At 47.8% G+C, this 12,541-nt stretch overlaps 1 protein-coding gene across 10 annotated transcripts in view; it reads left to right on the top strand.

The window, feature by feature from the left end:
- Positions 1-9,855, top strand: part of LOC135919495 (Na(+)/citrate cotransporter-like) — a 43,772-nt gene extending 33,917 nt beyond the window's left edge. For 3 of the 10 annotated variants that reach the window (XM_065453354.1, XM_065453360.1, XM_065453357.1), the window contains 2 exons: positions 2,156-2,293; positions 8,428-9,850. In XM_065453354.1, the coding sequence (XP_065309426.1) occupies positions 2,156-2,293; positions 8,428-8,574 (285 nt within the window). In that variant the 3' untranslated portion in view covers positions 8,575-9,850. Of the gene's footprint in view, positions 1-2,155; positions 2,294-8,427 lie in introns of all 10 variants that reach the window. The other 7 variants (XM_065453358.2, XM_065453355.1, XM_065453356.2 and 4 more) reach the window with 5 other exon arrangements.
- The last annotated feature ends 2,686 nt before the right edge of the window (positions 9,856-12,541 follow it).

Genomic DNA, 12,541 nt, shown 5'->3' on the forward strand with positions numbered 1-12,541 from the left:
ATGGCGTGTGAGCGGTGCGCCCCCCAAAAAAGAAATATAAAAGCGATCAGCGTGCGTTCAGCTACACGCAAGGACAGATAACATACGACCACACTTGGTGGCTCGCTGGCTTTCTTGTACCCTGCGCCATCTGGGCATCCACAGTCTCTGCTGCCCCTGGTAGAGGGCCTTGTCAGTACACGTCGGACCAACCCAAAAGGAGGGTTTCGGATGGCAATCCACCACCTGGCGTAGAGGGGTTAAGCCTTCTTAGCCGGTGAGTAGGATTTGCACATTCCGCGCATAATCCTGTCGCACATATCTGACGGACAAGCCTGTTCATGTTGACGAGCGTGATGGTTACGCGCGCCGTGCCCCATGTGTTTGGCGTTCTTCCCATTCATTTCCGCAAAAAGAGAATCGTAACGCTAGTCATGCAACTACTGCATGTGCAACACCACTATTTAATGTATGTAATCAAACACTTTCTCGTCTCTGGCTTCAATAGACTCTTAAAAACCAGTCAGACTTAAAAAATTGGCAGTGGCTTAGCTCGGCTATGCCAGGATATACGTAGCGAAAGCTAAGGCATAGCATGGTTAGCTCTGGTTAATGTTGATTGCAAGTCCTGCTTAGTCTGGCTGTCTAGCTATATTGCGGCATTTAGCCAGTCGTTCGGCGCGCTGTTCGTCTGTTTTTTGGGCGATTCGTTTCCTCTTCATCTCGTTCCGATGTCGATTCCAGGCCTCCTCCTGCTTATCAGAATGGTCGCTGTCCATATTCCTCAACTGTGGTTGCGCCGCACAGGAGCTCTCCTTTTCAATCCTCCGACGTGTTATGAGGCATGCGACGCAGCTGGCGAAGCGAGCGGAGGCGAGCACAACGACGAGGAACGCAGTGTGACATCATACCAAACGGCGGCGGATGAAAGGCGTGGCGCTGTGCAGCGGCGGAACACCTGTGGCTCGGTGCTACTAGTGGCACATGCGCAGTAGTGACTAGGGAGCGAGAGATAGAGATAAATATTATGCAAAAAGGGTGAGGCGTGCAGAAAGGACAAAATAGAAGTGGACAATTTCTCGTCTCTAAATGCACAAGAGGCGCGCGTTGTGACGTCATGTGCCTCCTCGGAGCACCGCCACGGCGAAATCGCAAGTTCGCGGCCAGTGAAGCGAAATCTTCACTGGCCGCGATATGAGCGATGAGCGATATGATATGATGAGCGATATGAGATATGAGCGAGCAGTGCTCAGAACGCGCCGACGTTTTTCCGTTGGCTTCATCCCGTGCACCATGGTCGTGTGATGTCTGCAACGCCACAGCCCGTGCTCCTCATCATGCCAGCGTTTTGTGACGCAGTTGTCGGTTCACTGTTTCCTCCGCGTAGCGGCAGCTGCCTTGCGTGCTGCCTTGTGCGAACATGTCGTCCCCACGCGCGATTGCCGCCCGAGGAACTCGAAAGCAATGCTAGACTTTTCTGTCGCCTGCAATGATTCGTCGTTCGCGGGAAACTTAATCTTTTCTTTTTTTTTCGACCTAAAACAACTCGAAAGAGAAACACTCAGTCAGTTCAGAGTGATAAAAGTATTGTTTCAAAAATCAACTTTTCAGTAATTTCGCGCAAAGCGTGATTGCCGAAGAAGAAAGTGGGGATCAGGCGAGCATTTCTGCAATCTTACGCCAGAACTCCAGTGCAGGCACTTCACTGTTACGTCATATATTTTGAAGTATTTTCTTGTATTTCTGCTGTCCTGGCGCAGTGAACGTACTGAAAACTGGCCGAGTTTCTTCTTTAGTTCATTTTTAGAATATAAGTGTGTGCAACTACACCAATCAGCAAATGACTAGAACCGAAGAGGCGCTGTCAAAATTGCTGACGTCTTGGTGAGCTGGTGCAGCAACTTAAAGGCGGCGTTGTCCTGGCATTTTTTTTATCGCTTATCAAGCCTCCCACCACGTGAAAAGGGATATTTTTTCTCTATTGCACAAGCGTAAGCTCAACTGATCTTTTTGTTTAGTGTTTATTTACCGAGGATAGACTAGATACGCAACGCTGACATTCTAGAGGTCGAGTTCTCGGCCTTTGTTACAAACTTAAGTGGCTGTAAGTGTTTGAATATATAGCTAACGAGGTGTTTGCCCTGAGAGAGTACGGCCCTGTGCACCAACGCCGCAGGCCGTGAAGTTCAGAATGCACCCGATGTCATTGGCGATGCCCGTGACGCTGTCGTGCTCGTTTTCCTTCATGCTACCGGCGTCCACACCACCCAACGCGCTCGTCTACGACATGGCAAGCATGGGTGTCCGCGACATGGTACGTCATTGACTGTGTGGGCCTCATTCGTAGCTGTCAAGCATGGATACATATGCGCCCCTTCAACACCCGAATGCCACCGTCTTCACATTGTGATAAAAAAAAAAGGTTATGCTAGAGAGCTGGCAAAACGATAACAGCGTCTTGAAGATTGACCTTGAATGGGTCCCGAACCACTCTCGGGCTTGGTGAAAGAACAGAGTCTGCGGGTAACCTACTCTGCTGTGAACATCTTAGCCAAATTTTGGAATCGTGCGCGGTGCACGCAGCTTGTAAACCGAGCGCGACCTCACCGTTTACTCAAAGGTTCTCTATCCAACACAAGCCTGCTCCTCGCTCTTTCCTAGACGCCTTATTTCGTTATATAGCAGATTATCATACGCAGCTGTTATTGACCAAAAGCTGACATCAATCAAGAAGGGTGTTTGAATGAGTGCGCTTCTTGTTAATATTACTGAGCAGATTTATTGACGCCGTTTATTAAATAGGCTGAAGTAAGCGAAAATCTCCTGTCGATTTTCAATAATAATTACGTACTTCTGGAAGAAGCCGACTATCGTCTGCTCATGCCCTGTCGTGGTCGCCCACGCAGAAAATAAACCTTGGCCACCTTGCTCATCGATCTCGTAGCCTTGGGTCTCGCTATATAATGTCGACAAGTTTTGAATACCGAACTACCCTCGAACCACGCGTAACTTAAGGTCAGAATACACACACGCTTGCCAGCCCGCGCTCACTTCTGGTCGCTGCTGTTTAGACGCCTTGGCATACTTCGCTTCGTATTGAACTGTTGATAGCGCTTCAAAATGCGCAACTTGGATGTGGCTACTGTATCCGTCGGTCAAGCACGTGCAGGAGGAAGCCGCTCCACACCACGTAGCACGGCCAGACTGAAGCAAGTGAGCGCGAGCGTGCACTCAAGCCCTGTTGTGCACAAATGAAATGCTGCGCATGCGTGCTACAGCTGCATGTAGCTGCAGTCTCCTACCTTGCGTAGATACGCGAGGTACCACGACGAGTCCGCTGACTGAGCCGAGGACGTTATATCAAACTTTACCTCCTTGGACTGAGCGCACTGCTGCTCACTGAGGACAAGCGTGATTGGCGTGTCGTAGGCGCTAAAATCGGAAGTACCGGCTTCGACGTGAACATCCAAAATCAAATTTGAACTGCGCACCGCGGTGACGTTCAGTAGGCGGAGCGTTGTCGCCACACCACGCTCCGGCGTAGCCTTCGTACTGCAAGTCATTGAAAAAAAGCGGAAGCATCGGGTAGGGGAGTTGACTGCCAATAACTCTGCTTCTGCTGAACGCACCGAAGTACTCTTCGCAGCAAAGTATTCCTGAAATAGTGCATTTTTTTAGCGTCATATTCATTTGTCCACTTAAACAAAAAACTATGGAGGACGCTTAAGCTTCGCTTTCAGGGTGGAACGTGATAGCATTCAAAGATCCCCGACTGCTTCTCACGCTTCCCGGCAACTGGAGCGTATGTAACTGTAATGTTTACCGGGAAATGCACGTGGCGAACGTTATGCAGGAAGGTGGGCTTTCTGGTAGAAACATGACGTCTTGCGTGGGCCGCGATGCGGCGGAGGCGAGCGCCATCTGGAAGTGTTTCAAGGAAGCGTACGTACCAGTACGTGGACTCCGACATATTCACGCGCCGGCGCGCGCAAATGGACGCCGTCGGAGGTCTATGAATTGTAGAAACTCTGTAAAAGAGGTTTATTTGAGTTTTCACGTCACATAATTGTGTTTTCCCGTATATTCAAATTACAATCCGAGACCTATCATGTCTGTAGCTTGCGTGTAAGTCGTACTTTAAATTTTTTTTACTTATTTCAGCTTGAGAAACACAACTAGTTCTGTAAGTTCCTCGTGCCACATGGAGGGCCTGGGTGTGAATGGTTCGAAAACATTTTTGCCGAAGAGACGTCCGACGCTGACACCGGATCTTGTGCGACATGGGTCCGTAACGCTATCGCATTAAAAGTGATGCAGGGCTCCTTTCAAACCTTGAAAGGAAGCCTTAGTTCAGTGGTTCCTCTCTAAATTCACTGAAAAGGAGGGTTTCTGTTTCTCGGCAAACACTGCACTTAGTTTGGCGAGGATTCTCATATTTAAAATAGCGTGTTAAATTGTAGTGAGTGACGGCAGCTAATTTCTGATTAGGCCACCGTTTTTGAAAGGGACTTGCAACCAATTTTCATGGTGCCCACATTTTTTTAGTGCAACGGAAAGCTTACCGGCCAGAGCGTCTAATCATGAAGTAGTAACGTGGAAAACGCCGCGGAACATTTTTTATGAGAATTTTAAGATCTGCAGTAAGGATGAAGTCGTTCACTGCAAGCATGCTGAAAACTGTGATAACTGAGCGCGATAGCGATTATAGGCCGGCACTAGTGGGAGGCAGACGACAAGTGCTGTCGTAGGTGTGAGAAAGTATTATTTTATTTATCGAATCAATGTTCCTGCGATTCATGTTTTCCAAAGTGTTAAAGTATTTCTGCGATAATAGCTATGGGTTGTTGCGGTTTCCCGTCCAACTGCTTTGGTATTGAACTAGTCATAATGAACACGCGCATCGAAAACGAAACGACGCTTTTACACGTGATACGAGGTTCGTGTTGCTGTAGCCAAGCGTGCGCTTCTGATTTCCGCTGTCGTCTCTCGAAGACCTTAGCGAGCTCGAACAAAGGACTTTAGCTCGCATGCCTGCTCAGAATTTAGATCCTTACGAAGTAGCACCCGAACGTCATACTTCGACGAACGAAAGCGGCAGCGGAAGCGACGAACCCGACTTGCACGATAGACCACCATCCCCGCCACAAGTAGCGCGCCGGGAGAATGCCGATTGGTAAATGCTCACTCACAATAGGCCGACCCCACGCCGATTTCAGTCTGCCAACTGTCAGCGACAGCTTTTTTATGCGTTGCATATTGCAATCACTCAGTTCAGCCCTTGGGCGCGGCCGGGCAGCCACCATTGAGGGTATGAGCCATTGTTCATTGCTGCGCGTCTCATATGTGGGTCTATTATCTTGTAAGTTTGCTATGTTTGTTATTAAGTTGCTTCTATTTTTATGCATTGCATATTGCAATCACTCAGTTCAGCCCTTGAGCGCAGCCGGGCAGCCACCATTGATCTTTAGCGCAACCACGTGACGTGACGTCACGACAGCCGGAGGAAAAGCTGGGCCCCAACTCGCGCAATATGCAACGCATTCTTGGCTTAACCAAGCTAAGCCTGGCCATTTTTTTCTTCGTGTCGGCGTCTGTGTCACACTGTACCGACGCTGAACAGTCTGCCGACGGTCGGCGGAGAGGTCGCCGTCGGTACAATGTGACAGAGGCGCCGACACGAAGGTAAAAAAAAACGCACTCATTTGCGGCACAACTCGACGATGGCATCTTGTATCACAGGTAGATCATAAAACTCCGGGTACTTACATACTCGTGTTATACTCGCGCGCGTACAACAGCATGCGCGCCACCATGCATGTGGAACGACGCTTGCGCCGCTCGTTAGCGTGGACTTCCTTTACTTTGTGATACGCATTTAATAATGCGCAAGTGTCTAATAATATACTAACTGCATTTTAAGCAATAATTATATTGTAGTTAATGACAGTCGACTTACGTAAAGTAATATCTTTACGGCATTTCGAACTATCAAGATTTCACCGCCGGAACTCGCCACTCAGTGGTTTTTCTGACTTCTCTTTGCCAATTTAAACTTATATTTCCTACTTAAATCCCAATCATCGTGCTGGATTCTATCACTATAAATCCTGGTTATTTCATTTCCATCAAGGTCTCACAACACATTCTGGCCAGTTGTCAGTCTCCTTAATAAATGGTATGAAAAATCGCAAATTTTTATAGAACGGCACTGTCAAGTTTACATCTTAGTAACTCATCAATGCATCTAATATTACATCGAAAGCGGACAAAGTTATATTATAACACATCGTTCTGCAATATACTGTTCTTACTTAAGTACGGCTTTTGCAAAACTCTTATAAACATTATAATAAATTCATGTAAGCTGTAAATTTATGTACCAAATTTGTCCTCTTTATATGTTCTAGCAGAATCAGTTGAGAGGAGTGCGATATCTACTTTGGGTGCAGAGCTACGAATAGAAAGCAAAGTTGCCGGAATGTACCAGCGAACACTAAATTTTCGCGATGGTTTACAGTCTGAAAAAAGACGCTATGTGACAATCAGTAACTATCGATAACAGTCGCTCAAGCTGTCTTTTGTTTAATGACACCTTCAACGGTCAGCGTTACAAAATTAGCAAAAAGGTTTTACTTATATCAACACCGTTTCGGCAGTCGCAGTACACGAAAACTGAGCTAGCAATCAAGTATGCGTAACAATTCCCTCGTCTCTGATTTTCAATATAAATAAAATGGGTCGAGTTTGCTTTTTTTTATCGATTTCAGTCTTGACAATATACGTGGACAAAACTAACTGCGAACGACAGGTGTTGCTGGACTAACACGAACTCAAGTACGTCATTACAAGTGTTTTATCGGCAACGCACGTACTATATAGTGACCGTCATGGTCAATGAACTGAGCGAGCGACAGTGCCCTTATGTCACTCAGGCCTTTCGCGGAACATTACTGGTGAATCGTGCAAAACGAGTGCCTGCTGACAGTATTCGTAAATGACGTTCGCTTACCCGTGGTCCTCGAGAACTCCGAAAGAACTTTTCATAGCTACAACACCTGGTGCTCGAACGCCACAGAGTCGCGCACATGATGCCGATATCTGACCCATGTTCGTCGGATGCTTGCTTGGCTTGCTTTCCTGCGTCTTGCCGCCCTTGACACCCGTCTAACTTCTCTTTCTTATCTTACCCATTTTCATACTTAGCCCGACAAGCGAGGCGGGTCACCGGGTGCGAACCGAACTCTCTTTCGACCATGCTGAGCGGAGCCAAGGGCAGGGGAGGGGGGGGGGGTACGCATGACGGCAACGACTTCCCGCGATGTGGCCGATATAAATTTCATGAAAAGGAGCATGTAAAAAAAGGTAACCAGAACGAAGCGATCGTTCTCGTCCACTGAACGTTCTATTCTTCAAAAGGCTCGTGCTTGCCAAAAAATGCAAACCACCACATCTCATTTGTTTAATCCTACTACGTCTCGACTCGAATATGTCTTTTCAAGCCGTAAAACTAGCGCTTGCCTTCCGGGGGACGGTTCGTACGGCGTGCGATGCAACGTCGCCTTCTGTCGTAACTTTGGAAATGGTTGGGTGCTGTGTGGTTCGTACAAGGTGGACGTCTGATTGGTCGCCTGATCGTACCGTGCGTCTCTTGCGAACCGACGGTCAGCCCGACATGGAAGCGAGGCCGCAGCGACCCGTCGCGCTCGATATCTATTGAGGCCGACAATATTCGCGGAGCATGCGAAAACACCCGTGTACTTAGATTTAGGTGCACGTTAAAGAACCCCCTGTGGTCGAAATTTCCGGAGTCCTCCACTACGGCGTGCCTCATAATCAGAAAGTGGTTTTGGCACGTAAAACCCCATAAATTAATTAATTAATATTCGCGGAGCAGGCAAAACGTCCCAGAGAGACCGAGCAGTCACTAAGCGCGTCATGTTGAGGCGATGTCGAGGCGTGCTGCATGCTCAAATAAGACCCTCCGCTCACTTTAACACCAATTTAAAATATGCTCAAGGCAACGTTCGCCATTGATGCTCGATCAGAGGTACCTGCCCCTGCAGAAAAAAAAAATTAAACGGTACTAACATTTCAAGTTTCAAATTTTGGTGTCAATGTTTCTTAGTCACAGAAACGTTCCCCTCATATGGGGAGCACTCAGTAAAGGATGTGCAGGTGCCTGCTTTACCAATGTGTAAAAGCGAAGAAAACTTAAAATAACCGCCAAGCAGGAATGCACTTGTGGGCGACAAGAAATCAATCAATGTTTACACATCGCCAGTTTCCTTAGCTCCTCTTTTAAATCGCAAATATTGCAAGTCACCTCCGATTTTTTCAAGCCCGCTGAGCAGTACTCGACGCATTACAAGATGCACCAACATCAGTTAGCCAAACTTCCAGCTGAACTCAATGAAAAACGTGTCTGCAATCCTTTCTCTCACTTATCAGATCTGGCCCGGGTTTCAGCTGACCGTCATCTGCGTCAGCATCACCATACTGCTGACGAGCACCCTCGGTCATCTCGTGCTCGACGTGGGAGAATTTCCGGAGTGGGCTGCGGACAATGTGACCAACATTTCGCAGCTGGAAGTTTAGCGCGTTTCGCGACCAGCTGCGCAAACCGCCTTGCGTCGGTGCCAGCTACACTGTCCCGACAAGGAAGTGACGACGCGTTATTGATAGGAAAGTATAGTCACCAGCCAGGCCTCATCAATGTTGTCGATCTACTTAAACCGATTGTTTCAATATGGGAAGTCACGAACCGAAGCTACTGCTGGAAACACAGCTACTGACTGCACCAAAATATTGTGATAGAAAGCGATAGACTGGGCTCCTACGAAGGCAGGGCCCCAACGTACTTCAATGGTTGTTAACTTTTTCGTCCGTACACAGTGAGTAAATAAGAAGATAGTCTACTATTCCCAGCCAGATGGCAACTTTTCGTGGGCAATGTTGTTTCGGAGGCTTCCATTGCCTCTGTTCTATAAAAACTGCCACGAACTGCAGAGGTAACCAATCGCGTCATTTTTTTTTTGTTGTTGTTGGCCGTGACAGCTTTGGACAGTTTCTTATTCGAAAAGTACTGGGGAGGTATTCTGCAAGAGTCCGCCTAGTAGACTGTCCGTTTCGGCCGCTGCTGATTGGATGCAAGTGTACTATCGAGGAGGAGACGAGCGGCCCTAGCCAATCAGCAGTGGCCGAAATGGACAGTCCACTAGGTGGACTCTTACAGAATACCCCCCTGCAGTGCCAATCGATGTATGCAATATGTGGTATCATTTGTCATTATAGATCTTGGATGCCAAAGATTGCCAGAAATCACGGCCAGGCTGAAACCACTGTTACCCATGGGTAATGGTACCACGATTATACGAATACCCACGTTCGCCTAGGTTTTCGTATAAAGTCGCTACAATATCTACAGGATTCTCACTAAGACGCTCCGTCCAACACCATAAATATACGTCGTAAAGGAGCCAGCAGCATTCGCTTGCGCCGTCCTTTTCTCACTTTTTTTATTGCGTTGCGTGTTGACCATTTCGTCGGGCTAGGAGGAAAGGCTGCGCGGTGAGCCTTTCCTACTTTGGCTTGTGCGAGCCGGCGTGGTGCTGCTCGAATATGTTGTGCTCGCGTGGTGCGGAAGCATTTGGAGATGTTTCGGGTTGTTTTCCACGAAACTTGCGCAATGTCAACTGATACGAGGTCGTAGTAGCACCATTGTGTAGCCGTTCGGTGCGGCAGTAACTATAGCATGCATGAACTTCTCTTGCCTTAGCAGACAAACCGGCCCTTGCAGTCGATATACACTTTGTACAGAGAGCCGCCAATTTTCCAAGTGTTATGTCTCTTCTACCTTTGATTAAATCGACTGTTATTCCATCTTCTCCGGCCGCTCTTCCCCGTTTCGTGTTTTGCAAGGCCCTTCTGACCTCGTCGCTAGTTACAGGAGGAGTTGCTGTATCCTGTTCGTTACTGCTTCGAACGGAGGTATGCTGACTCCCCTGGGTGCTGTACAGGTCAGTATAGACTTCTTCCGCTGCTTTTACCATGCCTTCGAGATTGCTGATGATATTACGCTGCTTATCTTTCACTGCATACATCTTGGTTTGTGCTATGCCAAGTTTCCTTCAGACTCTTTTCAGGCTGCGTCCATTTTTTACGGCTTATTCAGTCTTGCCCACGCTATAATTTCGAATTTCCCCTATTTTCGCCTTGTTGATTCTATCTTATCTTTTGAGTTGGACACTTTCATTCTTTGTCGTTTCTGTATTAGGTATTTTGTTACTTGGGAGAACTTGCCTACTGGTTGCCTTGGGGCCTTGCCTCACACTTCAATTGCTGCTTCTGAAGCCAGCCTAGCTACGGTTTCATTCATTACCTCTATGTCATCATCATCTCTCTCTTCTAAGGCTGCATATTTATTTGCAAATTCCAGCCTAAATTCGTCTGCTTTTACCCTTACTGCATCTAGGTTGACCTGTTTCTTCTTGACCAGTTTTACTCTTTCTCTCTTCAAGTTGAGGCGAATCGTAGCCTTCACTAACCTATGATCACTGCACTTTACCCTACCTATCACTTTACATCCTGCACTATGCTGGGATTGGCATAAAGTATGAAGTCAATATCATTTATTGTTTCTTTAGTGACAGTTTTAATATATACGCGGACTTCTGCGGCTTGTTCTGGTTCGGGAGTACAAGTGGTTTGGACTCTCGGGGGTGTCGCCCCAGTGCTTGGCGCGTTGCTGTCTGCGAAAAAAATGTCTGATACGCATTCGTCTGGAAAATTCCGAAAGGTCCTTGTGTACAGATGATACAGATGACAGAAACGTTTTGGGAAAATCGCCAAGAAATATCTTAAGAAATGTGGAGAGGCTCTCTGTTAGGTTTTTCTTATACTAACGCGGCATTGTCCGCTAGATGTCATCGTTTCCCAAGAAACAATGTGCACCCATCTTCGGCATGCACTCCATGGGAAGAAGCACTTCATGTACTGCGTCCCCCTAACCCACCGGAAAGTTGGCTTTGGCCAAGCTGTGCAAATCCTGTGCCTGCCTCCGATTATTCAGCCACAGAAATTACTGCCTCCGACCTCTCCTCCCTGGACACTTTCACCTCTAGATATAAACCAGTTTGTTCCCGGTGCAAATGGGACAAAGAGTCGCATGCCACAGGCCGCGCTTCTGCAGACCACTCTCCTGTACTTACCCGAGAAATATACTCTGCACACACACTTCTAAACTGATGCCTCAACCACTCGGGAGACTTCCTCCTGTGGCCTTTATGTGCCCTCAACAAGACAAATGCTTTCTTATCGGCTACAGCAGAGGACATCCTCAACGCCAGCAGAGCTTCACGGCATCAAAGAAGCTGCTCTCTATATACTGCGCCGAGCGCCTCATCAACGAGCAGTTTTCACTGACACCGAAGGAGCACTATAAACAGTGTGCAGTCTGGTAAAAAAACAATAATAATCAAGCAATAACATTGCTTACTTGCATCGCTTGGCCGTTGCATCAGGCCACTGTATCACATTTCATTGGATACCGGCTCACTGTGGTACTCGGGCCAACGAAAAAACAGATGAAATGACACGCAAACATCGTCAACGCTAAAACTATAAGCGGATTTATTTCACTAGATCTGATGCTTCCCAACTAGCTCGGATCGGCAATGGATCGGCTCTGGAGATCGCTAACCCACCATTACGCTTTCCTTTACTCAGTCGACCCACATCTCATATCCAGACTCCCATCCAGCATTCCTCGCCATCTGGAAGCTCTTTATCATCGCCTTCGCCTGAACACCCACTATGTAAATGGCTTACGGTACCACTTCGGTCAAGCGACAAGTCCACACTGCAATTACTGTGGCTCCATTGAAACCGTGGAGCATACACTGCTTGAGTGTAGAGCGTATGCCGACGAGCGTGAGTTCTAAGAATATTGCATGCATTCACTTATGCGGAAACCTTTATCAGTTTACTGTGTCTTAGGCCCTTTAGCCTGCCTCACGCAAGGGAGGAGTGCGATACATACTTGGAAAACATTGGTCCACTCGATAAACTGTAGTTCTACTCTGTCACCCTCATGCACCATTCACGCGGCGAATTCTGTCTGCCCTGTGTTGTCGTCTCCCTCCATCTTGTGCCTGTGGCGGTTTTTTATTCACAAAGAATTCTGTCACCTAACTATATGGATGGAAACAACTTTATTTTGAATCCGACAAAATTGACGACCCGGGCTCAGGTCTCCCATGAGGGGACTTCGAGGCCTTGGCTCGTCGCCGCCTCTCGGGCTTGCTGGACAGCCCACTCTTGTGTCTTGAGGTTGGAGCTGCGCAGAGCGGCGGGCCACTTCGACGCAAGAGCCTCAGGAGCTACTGTCATTGTAGCTTATGTAACATGACACTCACACAAAATGTGTGACAGCGTCGCTCTAGTTTCCTGACATAATTTGCAAAGAGCAGTCGGGTATTGGGCGGGGAAAATGTGCTGCAATCGCACCGGACTGGGGAAGGTTTGTGTTTGCAATTGTCGCCAGACGACTGCCTGGCCATGTTTC

This window comes from Dermacentor albipictus, chromosome 2, assembly GCF_038994185.2.
Source record: "Dermacentor albipictus isolate Rhodes 1998 colony chromosome 2, USDA_Dalb.pri_finalv2, whole genome shotgun sequence".
Lineage (NCBI taxonomy): Eukaryota > Metazoa > Arthropoda > Arachnida > Ixodida > Ixodidae > Dermacentor > Dermacentor albipictus.